The sequence below is a fragment of the Colias eurytheme genome, chromosome 10 (genome assembly GCF_061535395.1).
Source record: "Colias eurytheme isolate Ceu_HAF_F1 chromosome 10, ilColEury1 Martin Lab GWU primary, whole genome shotgun sequence".
Lineage (NCBI taxonomy): Eukaryota > Metazoa > Arthropoda > Insecta > Lepidoptera > Pieridae > Colias > Colias eurytheme.
The window spans coordinates 10,641,076-10,661,547 of NC_142989.1; the positions used below are offsets into that span (position 1 = coordinate 10,641,076).

The following is a 20,472-nucleotide window of genomic DNA, read 5'->3' on the forward strand; positions in this document are numbered from 1 at the left end:
GACACAAGAAACAGAAATAAAATTGAAATGCCATTATTCCGGCTAGCTAAAGTTAAAAATTCATTTATGGGCCAAGGTATACGCTTTTACAACAGAATTCCTCATAATATTAAAGAGTTTAATAGTTCTACATTTAAATCTTATATAAAAAATGTACTTGTCAAGAGAGCCTATTACAGTATTAAGGAATATATGGAAGATAAAAACCCATGGAGGGTTGTCGCGTAAAAACCACAGGACAGTTCTTTGGTATATTATGATAATATATTATGATATTACATATTATGTAATTTGTAAAATTGTAAATCTGACATGATTTAAAAGAGCAACTATGGAGTTTCTTGCCGATTCTTCTCCGTAGATACTGCTTTCCGAATCGGTGGTAATGTTAAAAACATGTACTTAATGACGTTTCAAAAGTTCTTCTAGAAGAAGTCTAATTGAATAAATAAATGTTTGAGTTTGAGTTTGAGTTTGAGTTTAATATCGCAAAACAATTGCTCTGTTTGGATGTATGTATAATATGTAAACTGAATGTCATTCTCAATTTATATTTACCTAAATGATTACCTTTTATATTATTTTCACCAAAATTACAATATATTATATCTTTGGGATAGTTATAAGGGATAATATATATAAGGGATAAGTAACCACACATAAACCCGTAAAGCTTTCAAACTACAATAAAATGTTATTAACCCAAAACATGTTATCTCACGGTGAATTACAATTAGCCCCAAGTCCAACAGTTTAAACACTCGTGTGGCAATTAAAACTAAGCACATAAAAACATCAGTGAAACTTTCAGCACAGCTGACTATCCTTGCCAGTTACCAGTCTCATTCCGTTCCGACGCGTGTGGCGAGCGGTCGCGTACCATGCCGCTCCAGTGAAAATGCAAATAACAAAAATATTCCTCATCATCATCCCAATAATCGTGCCATGTGACAACACGCACACAGAGGAGCTGGACAGTGTTAACAAAAAAAGTGTTCTATATTTAAATAGACATTGCTACAACGATCTGCTGCGATGTGTCGAAAATTTCAAATTGTGGAAGAAGCGCAAACGATTGATCAGAATGTTCGATGAATTAAAAGTGAGGATAAAGAGGCGCGCAATGGACCACGAGTACGTTTTGGACGTGAAGAGTACACCTGTGGCTCGCGGGGAGCCCGTTAGCGATAGTGACACCTTGGTAGCTTTTAAGGAGCAATGGCCGTTGCAATTTTGGCGGCGATTTTTGTTCACGGATGACTATCTGTTGCTGATAAACCCGCACTGGTTGAGTTTCCCTCCCCCAGACCCTTCGATTCAGTATGTGCTCGGTGGTTTGTATGTGACTATGGCAGTGGTGGGGTGCTCGGGGAATGCAGTTGTTATTATTATGTATTTTAGGTGAGTATTCCTGAAGGACATACATTTTATGCTTACATGAATTAATTAATAAAAATTACAGTTTAAAAAGTGCTAAACTTTTTATGGATTCACCATAACCCTCCAAATCCTAACAGCTGTTTAAAATTTTGATTCATTCACAAAATTGACTTCATTAAATTTTTAAGTCCGCCTTGATTCAAAATCTTGAAGCAAAGATTTATTTAGCCGTAAAATCATAAGGCTTTAAGTAAACGATTTCTTTCAACTTTATTACTTAGAAATGGATATTGAAAATGGGATAACAGATCACTTCCTATATTTAAAGGAACCCTTTTTAGGTACGAATCTTACAGTTGATTTATTCGTACCATTTATAACGAGAAACACCTTTCAAATATCCAGATTCTTTATAGAAATCTGAGATATTTCTGAAGTCATTATATTCTTATCGCATAATATCTATGAATTGAGCTTCTTTTAGAAATCCTAGACGTTTGTTAAAAACCTTCTGAAAATAGCTACGTCTTTGCTTTGTTATGATTATGAATATGAATAAGGTTTCTTTTGTGCATTATTAGCATTCCGAAATATAAATACACTAGTTTTCCGCCCACGGCTTCGCCCGCGTTTTCAAAGAAAAACCTGCGTATCTCCCGTTCCCGTGGGATTTCTGGCATAAAACCTAGCCTATGTGTTAATCCAAGTTACCCTCTATATGTGTGCTAAATTTCATTGAAATCGGTCCAGTAGTTTATGCGTGAAAACCATACATACATACATAATTACAAACTTTTCCTCTTTATAATATTAGTATAGATATAGATTATTGGTATTGGTAGTTTTTGAATATGCTTTTTCTTATTGTAATTGGCTTTATCCCCCGAATAGCATCGATATCTATAGAAATAAAGTTTGTAAAAAAACAAATTTGAAATTATTGATAACTAGCGGTCCGCCCCGGCTTCGCCCGTGGTACATGTTTACGTTTTCTCTACATAAGAACCATCCTCGTACTTCAAGGAATATAATAAAAAAAGAATTATCGAAATCGGTTCAGCCGTTCTCGAGTTATGCGCTTACCAACACATTTTGCGATTCATTTTTATATATAAGAATATATAAATGTTACCATTGTAGGAATCTAAAGAATGCCCTTTTGTAAAAATAGGACATAGGTAGGTTTAATATAAACTAAACTTGGAGTTAATAAAATTAATTAGATATGAGTTAAGATTAGCTCCGTCACGCTGGAACCCGCTTTAAAAAAAACCTTACTTTTTTTCAGCCTATTTTACCTACAAACGATGCTAATAAATGTAGTATAGGTCAATTTTTTGTAGTCTTATTAGTTACTTAGAAAACATCATTGATATCGTTCGAAGTAAAAAATATAAATAATAGCGTGTTGATTAGTTTTGGAATGGGTTCCAAATTGATTGTAGTTTATTGTAGTGGCAAGAAAATTCTTTATTTGCGTTGTTTTATCTCAAATTATTGCAAGAAGGTCACAATAACAAGATTTTAAAAAATAAATAACACTTGTTCAAAAACTACAAACGATGCCAATAAACGTAGTATAGGTCAATTTTTTGTAGTCTTATTAGTTACTTAGAAAACATCATTGATATCGTTCGAAGTAAAAAATATAAATAATAGCGTGTTGATTAGTTTTGGAATGGGTTCCAAATTGATTGTAGTTTATTGTAGTGGCAAGAAAATTCTTTATTTGCGTTGTTTTATCTCAAATTATTGCAAGAAGGTCACAATAACAAGATTTAAAAAAATAAATAACACTTGTTCAAAAACTACAAACGATGCCAATAAATGTAGTATAGGTCAATTTTTTGTAGTCTTATTAGTTACGTAGAAAACATCATTGATATCGATCGAAGTAAAAAATATAAATAATAGCGTGTTGATTAGTTTTGGAATGGGTTCCAAATTGATTGTAGTTTATTGTAGTGGCAAGAAAATTCTTTATTTGCGTTGTTTTATCTCAAATTATTGCAAGAAGGTCACAATATCGAGATTTTAAAAAATAAATAACACTTGTTCAAAAACTACAAACGCTCTTTAAAAAAAACCTTGCTTTTTTTCAGCCTATTTTACCTACAAACGATGCTAATAAATGTAGTATAGGTCAATTTTTTGTAGTCTTATTAGTTACTTAGAAAACATCATTGATATCGTTCGAAGTAAAAAATATAAATAATAGCGTGTTGATTAGTTTTGGAATGGGTTCCAAATTGATTGTAGTTTATTGTAGTGGCAAGAAAATTCTTTATTTGCGTTGTTTTATCTCAAATTATTGCAAGAAGGTCACAATAACAAGATTTTAAAAAGTAAATAACACTTGTTCAAAAACTACAAACGATGCCAATAAATGTAGTATAGGTCAATTTTTTGTAGTCTTATTAGTTACTTAGAAAACATCATTGATATCGTTCGAAGTAAAAAATATAAATAATAGCGTGTTGATTAGTTTTGGAATGGGTTCCAATTGATTGTAGTTTATTGTAGTGGCAAGAAAATTTTTTATTTGCGTTGTTTCATCTCAAATTATTGCAAGAAGGTCACAATAACGAGATTTTAAAAAATAAATAACACTTGTTCAAAAACTACAAACAATGTAGTTGATTGTAGCTAAACTCATATGTTTGTAGTGGCTGCTGAACCCCTGTAAGCAATAAAAAACAAAAAATTTAGTGTTCAATAAGTTAATATATTCAAAACAATTATGAGCCTTGGATTTCGTGTCGTTTGTAGTTTTAGAAAAAAAAATATTCATGCTCATACATACATCTTCGCACACGTGCGTGTTTGTGTATGCGTGTGGGAGTTTCGTAATTTAGTGTACATTAAATTGCACATGATATATGTTAAAAAAAAGAGTTGGATATCTTTAATGTTCAGTAGTTTGCTGTTCAATGTTACAAAGTCACTTAATAATCCGAAACTGCTGAAACGACAAAAGTAATTAAAATGAAATAATGGATAAATTCCATCCGAAACGAAAAAAAACTCAAAATAGTGCAATATAAAAAATTGGAATTAATATTGTCATTTATCGTTTATTGTAGTACTGGTAAAATAATTTATCCTCTAAAATAACTTCAAGAAAAATCAGATAAAACTAGCCAAATTGTAGTGGTATAATAAAATGACACTGGCATAAAAACTACAAACGATATGAACAATTGTCACAGTACCTTTATATTTGTATGTCTTGCTTATTACTGATTATAAGTGCGAATGAATAAATCTACTTAGTGTTTGATAGAGTGATACATTTTAAGACGTTAGAAAATAGAAAAGGAAATCGTTCGTAGTTTCACAGTTTGTCTTCCGACAGCATACCTTTATATGTATATGGACATTACCGATTAAATATAAGCGTGCGTACACAAGTTTACAGTTACTATAGTGCCTACAGTAAATGTAGCATCGATTATACCTCAAAATATAAATTCAAAATCGTTGGACTTACAAGTATGTGCTGTTTTTCGTATTAAAAAATAATGACAGCCAACTATACACGGACTTTCGTAAGTATTGAAAACTTGAGCTGCAAATGAGTTGAATTTTTAATTATAATTTCTGAAAGTGTAAAACTTTTTGATAATTGAAAATTGTTAATCAATAATCAGAGAGTAATTGTTAGTATTTTTAACAACAGCTACGATACAGTTGAAGAATCGTATACTACAAACGATTTTATAAACTGTAGAGCTTTTTGAAGACTAAAAATTGGTTCATCGAAAGCCTAAGGCGCTGACTCCACGAGCGAGAGAATCGCGGCGAGTCCGCCCTTATATCGTCGGATAATCTCCACGAACGAGCGATAATTCCGCCGCGTATCGTCACGAGTCGTATCGGAATCGCAGCGTTTCCGCGGCGACTCGTAACGGTATCACCACGTTTCCTTGAAGAGAACTACGAGAAGACCAGAGGCAACGCTGAAATGACGCTGCGTTTGACAGCGGGCCCGCCGCGCGCTCGTCGCTAGCCCGCTGCTGGTCGCGGCGGGCTAGCGACGATGTAATGACGTTTCGCGCGCTCATTGCCACTCGTCGCATCGCGGCGATAATATCGCCGTGTGGAGACGGTTCCATAGAGAGTGTATAGAAATACGTGGCACGACGATAATATCGCCGCGATTCTCTCGCTCGTGGAGTCAGCCCCTTATACTGCGTTTATAGTGATTCAAGAGCAAAAAAATATTTCTTTTTTATTTATTTTTATCTACAAACGATGCTGATGAATGTAGTATAGGTCATTTTGTTGTAGTCTTATTAGTTACTTACGGCCGAAATTAATATTCAATCCAATCTAATATCTGCAGATTTTCGATCGAAAATGTGATCCAGATTTTAAGTTAAGTGTGCCAATAAACAATCCGTGGATAAACTACAATCAATTTGGAACCCATTCCAAAACTAATCAACACGCTATTATTTATATTTTTTACTTCGAACGATATCAATGATGTTTTCTAAGTAACTAATAAGACTACAAAAAATTGACCTATACTACATTTATTGGCATCGTTTGTAGTTTTTGAACAAGTGTTATTTATTTTTTAAAATCTTGTTATTGTGACCTTCTTGCAATAATTTGAGATAAAACAACGCAAATAAAGAATTTTCTTGCCACTACAATAAACTACAATCTATTTGGAACCCATTCCAAAACTAATCAACACGCTATTATTTATATTTTTTACTTCGAACGATATCAATGATGTTTTCTAAGTAACTAATAAGACTAAAAAAAATTGACCTATACTACATTTATTGGCATCGTTTGTAGTTTTTGAACAAGTGTTATTTATTTTTTTAAATCTTGTTATTGTGACCTTCTTGCAATAATTTGAGATAAAACAACGCAAATAAAGAATTTTCTTGCCACTACAATAAACTACAATCAATTTGGAACCCATTCCAAAACTAATCAACACGCTATTATTTATATTTTTTACTTCGAACGATATCAATGATGTTTTCTAAGTAACTAATAAGACTACAAAAAATTGACCTATACTACATTTATTGGCATCGTTTGTAGTTTTTGAACAAGTGTTATTTATTTTTTAAAATCTTGTTATTGTGACCTTCTTGCAATAATTTGAGATAAAACAACGCAAATAAAGAATTTTCTTGCCACTACAATAAACTACAATCAATTTGGAACCCATTCCAAAACTAATCAACACGCTATTATTTATATTTTTTACTTCGAACGATATCAATGATGTTTTCTAAGTAACTAATAAGACTACAAAAAATTGACCTATACTACATTTATTAGCATCGTTTGTAGGTAAAATAGGCTGAAAAAAGCAAGGTTTTTTTTTAAAGAGCGTTTGTAGTTTTTGAACAAGTGTTATTTATTTTTTAAAATCTCGTTATTGTGACCTTCTTGCAATAATTTGAGATAAAACAACGCAAATAAAGAATTTTCTTGCCACTACAATAAACTACAATCAATTTGGAACCCATTCCAAAACTAATCAACACGCTATAATTTATATTTTTTACTTCGAACGATATCAATGATGTTTTCTATGTAACTAATAAGACTACAAAAAATTGACCTATACTACATTTATTGGCATCGTTTGTAGTTTTTGAACAAGTGTTATTTATTTCTTTAAATCTTGTTATTGTGACCTTCTTGCAATAATTTGAGATAAAACAACGCAAATAAAGAATTTTCTTGCCACTACAATAAACTACAATCAATTTGGAACCCATTCCAAAACTAATCAACACGCTATTATTTATATTTTTTACTTCGAACGATATCAATGATGTTTTCTAAGTAACTAATAAGACTACAAAAAATTGACCTATACTACATTTATTGGCATCGTTTGTAGTTTTTGAACAAGTGTTATTTATTTTTTAAAATCTTGTTATTGTGACCTTCTTGCAATAATTTGAGATAAAACAACGCAAATAAAGAATTTTCTTGCCACTACAATAAACTACAATCAATTTGGAACCCATTCCAAAACTAATCAACACGCTATTATTTATATTTTTTACTTCGAACGATATCAATGATGTTTTCTAAGTAACTAATAAGACTACAAAAAATTGACCTATACTACATTTATTAGCATCGTTTGTAGGTAAAATAGGCTGAAAAAAAGTAAGGTTTTTTTTAAAGCGGGTTCCAGCGTGACGGAGCTGTTAAGATTTCCATTGACCGCCTCCTTGGTACAGTGGTTGGCGCTTGAGCGTAGAACCGAGGGGTCCTGGGTTCGATTCCCGGTGAAGACGAAGAAAAAAAAATGTCTCGGTCTGGCAGGACACAGAAGGCTGATCACCTACTTGTCCCTAAAGAAAATCGATCAGTGAAACAGATGTATGAATAATGCATCTGCCCCTTACCCCACTACGGGGACACGGGACTTCTCTTAAGATTTCCATTACTCATTAGTAATATTAAGATTGTAAATATTAATTTACTTGATGTGGATCCTGTTAGCTTGCACTCGTAGTCAACGCCCTTAGGCAAATGTGACGCCCACTACCATTACCGGTTTTCCTGCTCACTTTATGAATTAACTGGCCGTTTGTCCCGGGAAAACAAAAATAAACACATATCCTTTGGCACTGAGGGATAATGTAGCTTTCTGCTAATGAAATATTTTTTGAAATCGGGTTCGTACTTTTTGAGTTTATTCGATACAAACATTCAATCATACAGACTTTCATAGATAATAGCACAGACTAATAATAATATACTACGTATATAGTAGTAAATATCAATCGAAAATCGTGGTTTTTTCCGATAATAACTGGCGCAAATGAAACAAAATTTTGCTTTGATTTTAGAACAATACATTACTTGATGAAAGGTTAGGTATAGTGCCACAAACTTATCTGACCCGGTGACAGTGTCACTGATGTCGCTTTCTTTTTATTAAAACAAAATATTCCGTATGAAAAGTCTGTGAAAATGTGACATTTCAAAATGGCGGCACGTAGTTCCAGTTTTTGTCACCGGGTCAGATAAGTTTGTGGCACTATACTTTAAATTTTCAGTCAATTCCATTTAATTCACTTACATATTGGCGGTAACATAAAAATATATACCTTCTAACTTTTAAGTTAAACGTCTAACTTGCTTGCTACGCCCACTCGAAGTGCCTACTTGCCTAAACAGCAAGTAGAATTGGCAAATAGCAATAATTTCTAACTAGTTAAATTCACTTTACAGTGAATTAATAAAAAAAATCATATATTTTAAATGATTTTAATTAAAAATAAAAATTACAAGTACGTGTTATCATGAGCACGATGCTTCACAATATATTTTAATTCTAATATTATAATCTATAGGAATAAGACGTTCTCACGATCGAAAGCACATCGTCAGCGCTTCACATTACATATAGCGTAGGGTTGTCACATAACTCCTCCCCCCGCAGATCCGCAACTATTTGAGGACATTGAGTGAAAATGTTGCGGCAGGATCAACTTCTGGGGCTGATGTATTATTCGATCTCTGAATGTTCATTCTCTTTGATCTGTAGCGACGATAGCACAGGAACATTGAAGTGGCCGCTGCGCACAGTAGAAAGATGTAAAGTGGTATTGTCGTATGGTAGATGGCGAACTCTCTCTCAGGGGCGACCGTTTATACTTCTATTTGCTTCTGTAGGTTGTGTAATCCCTGTAGGTTGATGGAGTGCAGTCCCAAGGTTTTTAGCGTTCTCGTCGGAATATTGCTGATTGGTGCAATTAAAATTTTTGTAGGTGTATCTTTAATTTCATTATTAATATTTGTAATAGTGAGGTCGTCAGTACGTAGAGAGCAGTTTGTAGGTAACGTTGCTATGAAACTGCCTTGGAGATGAAGGTATTCCTTATGATTGCAGGATAATTCAACTTTTGTGAGATGTGGGAAAATAATGGTGTAGTGACTGTCGTCCAATTTCTCCATTGCTGGCTTAGTTAATGTTAGGCAGGTGGATTTAGAGTCGCTGGATATCTCTGGCGTGGTGATGAGGTTTGCAATACAGTCGGGTGAACTTCTTGTATGGTGGTTTAAGGTCTCTTCACATAGAAACCGATTGCTCAACTTCGGGCATTCAGCCTCTATGTACACATAAATATCTTTATTGGTTGCTATGTAGGGATAGGGAGGTATGATGATATGACTTGTACGATTAGGCAAGACGGATAGTTTGTAAAGGTTATAAGTGTGAGGAGTTATAATGGGGAATCTAAATATAATTACTATCCTATTTTTACTAAATTATGATCCAGTTCGAATTATACTACGTAATATATCTATTCCTAACATAACATTTCGCGCTCGCGATGTACGCGTAAAAGCTAAACTATCCTCTATATTTCTTATAACTAAAAGTAAATCATTAATATTACCGTCTAAGGGACCTGGTTATTCTGTAGAACGCCCTGGTTTTAAAACTTCTAACAAGGACGATGCGTTATCCAATTTTCCAATTTTTCGTTCAAATGTTGAACCCTAATTTTATATAGTATCTTATAATGTACGATTATCAAAATTCTTTTCAAATTCTAACATTTACTTTCTAGCTAAATTAATTTTTAAATCAATGTCGTCTTATATAGTGTAGGTAAAAAGGTATGGTAATGGGTGATAACGTTTATCAGGCCGAGGTTAAAGGAAAGTAGTGGGTTTTGGAGTACGTTTGAGTCGGGATTTCGAAACAGGTAAGCGTTTTTTGGAAGTATATACATGTATCGGTAAATTAGACACAACTTTGTCTTTTATGAATCGTGAAGCTAACTTTTGCCTCGCGGCTATCGGATTACGTATATATACTTCTTGATCAGGTGCATAGTCAATCTCAGGTTCTCTCCGGGTATTATGTCGCGTCATAATTGCTTTACGTTCTGCGAATGATGAGTCGTGTATTAATTTATAAACTGTCTCCATGTTAATTCGATGCTTATGTATGTATTGTTGTAAAAGTCTTTCCGATAAATTTAAGTCAGTTGGGTCTCTAGGGTCATAATGTCCTGTAATTACATCATAAGGTCGGCATTTAGTCAGACTGTGTACAGAACTATTATATGCTAAGATCGCGTATGGCACTAAATTTGCTGCAGTTTCATTTTTATGCTTTAATTTCAATATTCTTATATGCTCGATAAGGGTGCTATGGAAGCGTTCTATCATACCGTTTTCGTTGGGGGTATTAGGAGCAATCATATGATGATTAATCTTATGCAGACGTACAAATTCGGAAAATACTTGATTTGTAAATTCAGTACCTCGGTCAGTAGTTATCGACATAGGTGAACCATGGTGCGTCATGAAAAGTAACAATATTTTAATGATATTCGGTGCGGTACTGTCGCTTATTCGGTACGCTTGAGCATATTTAGAGAATGAGTCAATAATAGTCAGATACTTATCCTGTTCTAGAGTCAATACGTCAGCATGAACAATCTCAAATGGTTTAGAAGGAGGAGGCACAATTTTAAACACTGGGCGTACAGGGTTACGGTCGTATTTTGCACTGTTGCAAATTGGGCATGTATTTATGTAACTTGTTATGTCAGTTTTCATTTTAGGCCAGAAGTATCGTTGGGACAAGGAAAGGTAAGTCTCGTTAATACCGCGATGGTTCGTTTTACCTTCGTGATATTTTCGAATAGTATCTTGTTGGACTAAATAATCAGTTATATCTTCAATCTGTCGCTTAACAAGAAATAATTTCATACATGAATTTTTAAAAGTATTTTGGATTAAAGGTACTATATCGAACATTTTACTAACAGGATTGACCAAAATTGCAGTACGAATTTTAGGATCTACATACTTCTTAATCAGCTCTACAATGTTTTCTTGTAAGCTGTCTTCATTAATTTGTACTGAGACACGTAGGAATGTTTCAAATGGTTTCTTTATGGTAGGTTTCGTTGAAGGTGAGTTATTCGTGATTTTTATAAATATCTGTTTACGAAATGTGTTAAGTGGGTCATCACTTATAAGAATGTCAAGAATAGGATTTTCACGGCTAGTATGTTTTGTGCCTTCTGGTTTATTAATGTTAAGAGTTTCGTCTGTACCGTAAGCTCTTAAGGAGGGGGCAGTATCTGTCGATGATTGGCTAATTAAAGGTCTGTCGTCAGGTGCAGAAACAGTCGATGATCTACTATTTAATGGTCTGTCATCAGGTGCAGTTACAGTCGATTCAGAGTCAGAAATATTCACTATCATAGATTCTACGTTTTCATTATGCAATTCTATACGCGACAATGCGTCCGCGTTCGTGTTACATTTACCTTTCTTATAAACTATCGTATAGTCATATTCAGAAAGCTTAAGGCGCCAACGAGTCAGCCGAGAGTTCGGTTCCTTAAGATTCATTATCCATTGTAAGGGCTTATGGTCTGTTATAATTTTGAACTTTCTGCCAAATAAGTACGGTCGGAAGTATTTTGTTGCCCATACAATTGCCAATAACTCTTTTTCAATGGTACTGTAATTCATTTCACTATCATTTAAAGTACGTGAAGCATATGAAATAGGTTTGTCAGAACCGATTGGGCCTTGGGATAATATGGCACCAATAGCTACGTTGGATGCATCAGTCGTAAGTATAAACTCTTTCGTAAAATCTGGGTATTGTAATATGGGGTCATTCAATAGAAGTGTTTTACATTTTTCGAAACAATTGACGTATTCTGAATCTAGAGTAATTTTACTACCTTTTTTCAAACATCTAGTTAACGGTTTTGTAACACGGGCAAAGTCAGGGATAAATTTTCTGTAATAACCTAGAAGACCTAAAAATTGCTTTATTTCTTTAGAAGTTTTTGGAATAGGGTATTTAGTTACAGCTCTAATTTTATCTGGGTTTGGTTTAATTCCGTCTCTACTAATTATGTGTCCCAAATATGCAGTTTCTAACCTTAGAAATTCGGATTTGTCCATTTGAATTTTAAAATTTGACTCACGGAGACGTTGGAATACTTTTTTAAGGTTAACAATATGTTCTTGTAAGCTGGTGCTAAAGACTATAATGTCATCTAAATAAACTAGGCATACTTCGTTCTGTAGACCGCGCAAGACATTGTCCATAACCCTCTGAAAGGTGGACGGAGAATTCTTAAGTCCCATGGGCATTCTCAAAAATTCGAAATGCCCATGTTCCACGCTAAACGCAGTTTTAGAAATATCATTAGGATCCATCTCAACTTGTAGAAATCCGCTAGCTAAATCTAGTGTACTAAAGTATTGACACTTGCCTAATTTGTCAAGGACGTCAGTAATGTTAGGTATAGGATATTTGTCGTCAATAGTTTTTTCGTTTAATTTACGAAAATCTACGACTAATCTCCATTTCTGCTTCCCTGAAGCGTCTGCCTTTTTGGGAACAATCCAAATTGGTGAGCTCCAGGCTGAGTCTGAAGGTCTTATAATACCTTGACTTAACATTTTTTGAATTTGATCTCTAACTTCATTTCTATGTACAAATGGATACCTATAGCTTTTAGTATGAATTGGTACTTCGTCCGTGGTTCGTATGCGATGTTTTATTTTATTAGTAAATGTAAGTGGTTCATCTTCTATATAGAAAACGTCTGAATACTGTGCAACTAATCTTTCTAAGTTAGCTCGCTCTTCCTGATTTAAATGATCTGTACGTAACCGAGATATAACGTCTGATGTACGGGTTGATAACTTATTTGAATTAAATAATTCTGTATTATATGTTTCACCGGAGACATGTCTATCCATTGAGAAAATGATATCATGTTGAGTTGGATTACGAACCTCTAAAATTCCTCTGTTATTTTTAACCGACGTTAAACAATACGGTATAACGCAATTTGAAATAAATTGTTCTGGTATTAAAGTGTCACCATTTGGTACATTAACGGGTAATTTAAGTAATTTGGAAGACTCCGCTGGTAAAACGCATTCATATAAATTTACATTGGACGAATTATACATTTTAATAGGGTTAGTGGCATTACGCGTAATAAACTGTCGAGTTTTTAAGTCAATTTTTGATTCCAATTTTTCGAGCAAATCTAGGCCTATAAGTCCGTCAAATACGTCGTGAAACTTATATACAAAAAGTGTAATTTTATCAGTCTCTTGAAACTCTTTGAAACATGGTATAGTAATTGAGAAATCGTTTCTAGTGGTGGCATGTATATTAGTGACTTCGAAAGGATCGTAATTTAATCTTATATTTGTATAAAACTTTTGAACCGCTTCGGGACTTATAAATGACTGATTAGCTCCTGTGTCTAATAAAAGTTTTAATGGTGGGTCTAAAATCTGTATGTATGGTAGCTGCCTTTGTGTCTGCAAATTAATTTCTATCTTGGCTTTCTTGTGAGGCTGGCCTTCGGAAAATTCTCATTGTTTGTCGAGTCAGTTTGTTGGTTAGTATCATTACTTTCATTAATTTCACATACGTTTTCTGATGGCATGTCGTAATTTTGATCATAAATCGCGTCATAGTTAGAGTAATTATCGTCAGCATAGTCAACATAATAGTTGTTATAGTCAGCGTCATAGTAGTCATAGTATGGAGAGTAATATTCATATGGCACACATTCATTAACATGGACATCACGAGTTTTAAAATAGTTAGTAGGTGGTGGGTTACCATGCTTACGCCAGTCATGTCCAGTCGAGGGTGATTCCTTCGTGACATAATGACTCACGCCACTCATTGGCGTTGGACCTTTATAATAATTTGGTTGAGGACGTTGTGGTAATCGGAATACGTTGCTATGGGGGTTATAGTTAGGTGGAATAGCTCGGAATATTTGTTGGGTACGTGTGGGCATTCTAGGAACATGCTGCTGGTTTTGAACAGGCATTCTAAATTGATACGGTGGGTTTGGTCGGATTTTAGGAGGAAACATATACGGTTGAGGTACATAGAGGGGCTTGGGTACATGAAAATTGGGTGACGGCATTAAAGAATTATTATATATAGACTTCGGTACATTATTATGATTCGAATAATTAAATTTGGATGAAGCATCGTTTCTTTGTTGTAAGTAAATTGTATTTAATTCCTCCTGTACATACTCTAATGCTTTCTCTATTGTTTCGGGCCTCATACAGCGTATACGCGACCCGAGGGGTTCTTTAAGACCCCTAACAAAAGCTTGTTTCGTCAATTTTTTATATAGGTCACGTTTTGCGTCTATAGTACTTTTAAGAGATTCGTGTAAAGTTACGTAAGTCATCATGGTACTGAATAAAGACTGCAATCTATCATAAAACTCTTGGGGCGAGCTGCCCCCCTGGGTTTGTGACGCTATATCATTATACAGAGCCGTCTCGTCCCTCTGGTCAGAAAAATTGTTAACTAGGGCCTCACGGATTCCACCCCAACTATCAGGAATACCGTTAGTATTAATGAGGCGTGCCGCCGGTCCCGTGATTTTATTTAAAATGCCATTTATCAGCGATAAATTTGAAAGAGTGGACTCGGGGTCATCTTTTATATATTTAATAACTAATTGGTCGCATATTTTAATAAATCTTGTTAATACATGGGGGTTACCATCAAAATCTGGGACCACCCTTAAGCATTTAAAAATTTCTTCCGTGTCAAATGACATATTAAAACTATCAATACTTCTTATACTATCAACTAAACTATTTCTTGAGGACTGTTGGCTATTAACAGCCTCGTTACCCCGGGATTTCCTAGGATGGAAAATCGTGAAGGTTTATTCTAAAATTGATATAGGAATATAATATAGGAAAGCAACACAATAAAATAATTCTGTGCAACTCACATTAACATGGTTTCCGTATCGATGGCTGGATACTGCTGATGTTCTGGATACTCGCTTGGGTTTTTTTAAAAAAAACCGGTCGGCCGCGCGGGGCCTCGGAACCGATATTTATTTCGGATATCTTCCCGCGGGCGACCCGAGTATCCTACCGACTGCGCCAGTTAAATTCACTTTACAGTGAATTAATAAAAAAAATCATATATTTTAAATGATTTTAATTAAAAATAAAAATTACAAGTACGTGTTATCATGAGCACGATGCTTCACAATATATTTTAATTCTAATATTATAATCTATAGGAATAAGACGTTCTCACGATCGAAAGCACATCGTCAGCGCTTCACATTACATATAGCGTAGGGTTGTCACATAACTAACTACATATTTCAAAACAATACTTTTCATTACTTACTAAAGGCCTGTTTATTTATAAATTGTTTATAGAATAAACTTTCTCTTTATATATTTTGTTCCTAGTGTGAAAAGTATGAGATAATACCAAATATTATTTTTGTAACACGTTCAGAAATCTCTCGTAATAAAGTTTAAAAAAGCTGAATTGAATGTAAAAACTATATTAAATATACAAATTACAGGTATTCGCTATACACATAATATAAGTTTTTAATAGGTATTTAGTAGATATAAAAAATTAATTATACTTCTTCTAGAAGCATTTTTAAATCGTCATTATATATTTTAACATTTACCACCGATTCGGAAAGCAGTATCTATGGAGATGAACCGGTAAGGGTGCACTCACACACATCAGTCACCGTCACGGCACGTCACCGAACAGGATTAAAAAAAAATATGTATCAATAGTTCTAGTATGACTCTGTTCCCACACGACAGTCGCCGGCACGAAATCTATCAGTGACGTCCCCGGTCAGGCACGTCAAATAATCTTTCCATACATGTATCATACTTTTATCCCCACTCACCCGGTGCCGTCACGTCTCAGTTCAGTCAGCGTCGTGCTACCGTCAATTGCTACATGTTCTCTAGCGTGACACACGTCTAATCACTCACTAACCTGATGTATGTGTTCAATGATTCAGTCAAACCGGCGACGTGACTGACGGACAACATGACGGTGACTGGTGTTTGTGGATACGTACACAAACCGTCACCGATCAGTCATCGGTGACTTGACGGTGACTGATGTGTGTGAGTGCACCCTAAGAAACTTCATAGTTGCTCTTTTAAAATCATGTCATATAATTATGTATAAGAACAGAGATTATGTTAAGCGAAGGCTATTTTGTCGGAGAAATGAGGGATAAATTTTATGAGCCACTATATTAAATATCTCGTCTCATTCGGTTGTCAGGAAATCAGAGTTGCGATAAAATCATATTTCCAGTATACTTTATTTAGTTATATGTATATTGGTAACGTCTCGGCTTCGTTTGGATTGCACCAAGATGAGATAAGGATGTTCTAAATTATTTAGTATCATCATCAAATTATTTCGTCCACTGCAAGGACGTAGGCATCCGAGAGATCCCCTCCTGTAATTTGATTAGCCATTTTGTCCAATTGAGTAAGTAATAAATGAATAATATATGGTTTACGTTCTAATTCTGATGAACATTTCGCCTAAAATCAAATAGGAGTGCTTAATGAAATTTGTTTTAGAGACGAATATCGCACGAAACTATCTAATAATAACTTACCTACTGTTTATAATTTATTATAATTATAATTTTAACTATACTAGTAGCACTGTATTACAATATATTGGAATACCATAGCATAACTTTATTCTATGGAAATAGGTTCATTATTAACTGAACGGTGCAAGACTTTTTCTACAATAATTGTGATATTGATATATTTTCGAATTGGTAATATCGAATCATCATTTTTACAAGTCGGTTAACGATATGACGCCGATGTGATCGCACCATAAGTCCGTCAATCGGTTCGACGCTCAGCATAATGGCCGCTGGCCAAGAGAGTTTCAATAATTGCAAATCAAAATCGAGGCTGAAGTTAGAATACGCACACTCAAAATATAATATTGCGATTCGCGACAAATATATTTTTAGTTACGTTTATTGTATTTGTTATTCTGCTTTTCTATTTTGTTTTGTGTCAAGTAAATTATTTTTTCTTGTTTTTATACAGGGTGTCCCACTATCGGTATACTAAGCGCGAAGGGACTTGTAGTTTTGTACATACACTGATCACGTAAAAAATACTTAAACAATAAAATTACGTCAAAAAATTTTTGCTAAATTTTTCCTTATGACGATACACAAAAAAAAATCCACTGCTTGGCGGGCGGAGTCTAATAGCTCGCTATCGCGAACGCGGGTGTGCGCGAAGTCATTCTTGCAAACTTGCCGCGCTGCCGCTGGCCGACTCGGGACAAACATGTATGGAGTCGTCATACAGTTATAATATTGTTATACATTTATTTAATTGTTGATTTATTGGTTTTATTTTCTTGCTTATAAACAAATAATCTTCTTTTTAACAACTACTTAGACATTATTAATAATTATTATTATTTCGTAATGTTTACTTTATTACAAAATAATACAGGTTATAAATAATCTTTAAAATAACAAAAAATATTGTTACTCTGAAAAAATGAAATGGTAGGTACTCAATAACGCGGACTACTGAATTCATTTAGATAGAATTTGATGCTGACGTAGATATTACATCATGCCCAGAAATGAAAGGTACTATTTCTGAAAGAAGTTATAAACCCTAATTCTTCTCAGTCAAAGTCAAGAGTGGAAGATATCACTAATACTTACAGTAAAACTGATGCGAAACTTTAGATGTTAATTTGTATATTTTTTTGTTAGTTGTTACTTAATCACGTCAAGACTACATTACCAATTTTATATTATTATAAAATATAGCTAATTGCCTGGATTTACACATAGGATACTTTTTATCCGAACTGAACACTTCTGTGGGAAAAAACAGGATTCACGATATAACCTAATTCCACGCGGGCAAAGCCGCGGTCAGAATGATATTTTTTTAAATAAAAAAATTGTTTTAAAAAAAAACACAAAATATATTGACGCATGTATTTATTTTTTGCACTCTATTATAATTGTAATTATTCATTACAAATAATCAAAATAAAATAGCCAGAACAAAGTTAGGCCCTGGTAGGGTAGGTAGGCAGGTACAGCAATGTGAGACGAACACTGGCTTATTTATACCAATAATAATGTATTTTAAACATTAAATTAAGTTTACAACAAAAATACATAATATTAGCTAATGTGAAAACGAATCAACCAATCATCCCACAACAATGAAATGTGCACACAATTATTCATCCAAATCGGTTCATGTGATTAGGAGGAGTGACTGCAGCGCCATCTTCCGGGCCCAATTGTGTTTCCACATCACCCAGGAACTCAATTTAATATACTTACACAAAATTATTCGAAATCAAAACTCACATTACTATGTAAATATGAATATAAACCTGTTTTAGTACTAAGCAATTTCCCGCACAGGTGTAGTAAGTATAAATGAAATAAATATCAACATCAAATTCTTTATACAACATACTTATCTACCACCTACTAAGAAATGTAATTCTTGAAATTTTTTCGTATTTTTTTTAAATATAATACTACTCCAATGAGCTCCTGTTCCATATTACGTCCACCATACTTCCACTAAGTTCACCATGATTTTTTATTTCTTTGCACTTTGTTGCTTTTTGCTAAAAATGGAATCATGCGATAAAACCAGTAGAGCGTTGATAACATACATTTTTGACTGAATAAAGGTACTTACGAAGGAGTGGGTTCACATTGTGAACAATCAGTGGGTTTATTTTCCTTCTGGATTCCGGATTTCTGAAAAGATTATCTATGCTATAAATGAAGAAATCTTACACGTTCGTTATGTACTTAAAACAGGGGTACATATCAAACATCGTCTATAATACAATTATCATCAAATTTAAAATAAAACCAACTTACTTCATTAATTTGTTCCAATTGTAAGCATTCTTTTTCCTCCAACCTTTATGTTTCTTCTTCTTATTTTCTTTATTGTCCCCATTTGTCTCATTTTGTCTTATTGTGTTGTCACCCTTTTTTACGATTGCGCGAGCGACACAAGTTCCCCGTGTGACGGCCGTAGCGGGAATGACTCGTGCAGCGATCGGGGTAGGAAGGTACAGGGCGGCTCTCGCTATATTGGCTGGTCGCGCGCTAATTTCAAGTATTTCTTGTTTATTTCAAAACCATCGCATATTTCAAAATTCTAAATCGGTAGACGTATCGGTTGTATATTTTATAGTTAATATCCAAAAAGTCGTAACTTTACGTTTGTTATTTTGAAGATGCCAGAGATTAAAAAAAAATAACAATGAGAACTTTGTATTTTTTTTCTATAGAGAAAATATTATGGAATCATGTTTCTAAAACGGTAGACGTATTGTGTTACTATTGAACTTTCTTGTCAAGAATTTTCATCACGACAACTTTAATAATATAAAAATTACGAAGGTTTAAAAAGGGCCGTAAATGTTAGAAAAATTAATTCATCACCTTAAAATCCATGTTTTCTTCTCTAGATTCGCACAGCCGTCATATACCGCTTCGCTAATGTGAGCATTTTGTCCATGAAACCATAATCTTCAACGATAGCTTAAGTGCGGGTGGCATAGTTGGGCGGGTTGCTTGTTATGGGTGTACACATAGAGTTTTAAGAATGCATCTATTTGAAAAAAAATACGTCTGGAATTTTATAAGTATTTTTTACGTACTTAGCGTATGCAAAACTATAACCTCCTTTGAGCTTAGTATACCAACGGTGGGACACCCTGTATTCTGTTCAACAACTTTACTCAAAGAGTAAAGTAATACATACGGGACTTTACTTTTTTATTTAATTTTATCGATGAGAGATATACTTACAAGTCAAAGATTCAAAAAAAAGCTTACAAAAATTTAAGTAAGTAGGTAGGTAGGTTTCTAATTTATATTTAGAAATATGTATTAATAATGTACTATACAACATTAACTTTACTCATAGGTATTCATGATTTCAACAAAGGGTCCAAAGGGAGCAAGATATGTACTTAGCTATTTTCAGACGGATTTTAAATGTAGAATTTCGAATAAGAATTCATAGATATAATAATGCCTTCCAAAATATCTTATTTGCTATTATTATCCAACTATCGTAAATATATTATCGTATATAATATATGGTAACACAGACTAGTACGTTTCAGTGACATCATTATATTTTATATCTTGCAGACATGATGATATTATTACAGCAAATATGGTTCGAATATTTATT

At 33.8% G+C, this 20,472-nt stretch overlaps 1 protein-coding gene and 1 long non-coding RNA gene across 2 annotated transcripts in view; one reads left to right on the forward strand and one right to left on the reverse strand.

The window, feature by feature from the left end:
• The first annotated feature begins 862 nt into the window (after window positions 1-862).
• The window catches only part of Rh7 (G protein-coupled receptor family protein rhodopsin 7), a 51,959-nt gene continuing 32,349 nt past the window's right edge, over window positions 863-20,472 (forward strand). Inside the window, exon 1 of the mRNA XM_090106325.1 lies at window positions 863-1,401. Coding sequence (XP_089962451.1) covers window positions 899-1,401 — 503 coding nt within the window. The 5' untranslated portion in view covers window positions 863-898. The remainder of the gene's footprint in view (window positions 1,402-20,472) is intronic.
• Window positions 18,506-19,535, reverse strand: LOC149905443 (uncharacterized). Its single transcript, XR_016457177.1, has 3 exons — window positions 19,140-19,535; window positions 18,952-19,013; window positions 18,506-18,877 (listed from the first exon to the last, which is right to left on the reverse strand). It is a non-coding gene; the product is annotated as an uncharacterized LOC149905443 (long non-coding RNA).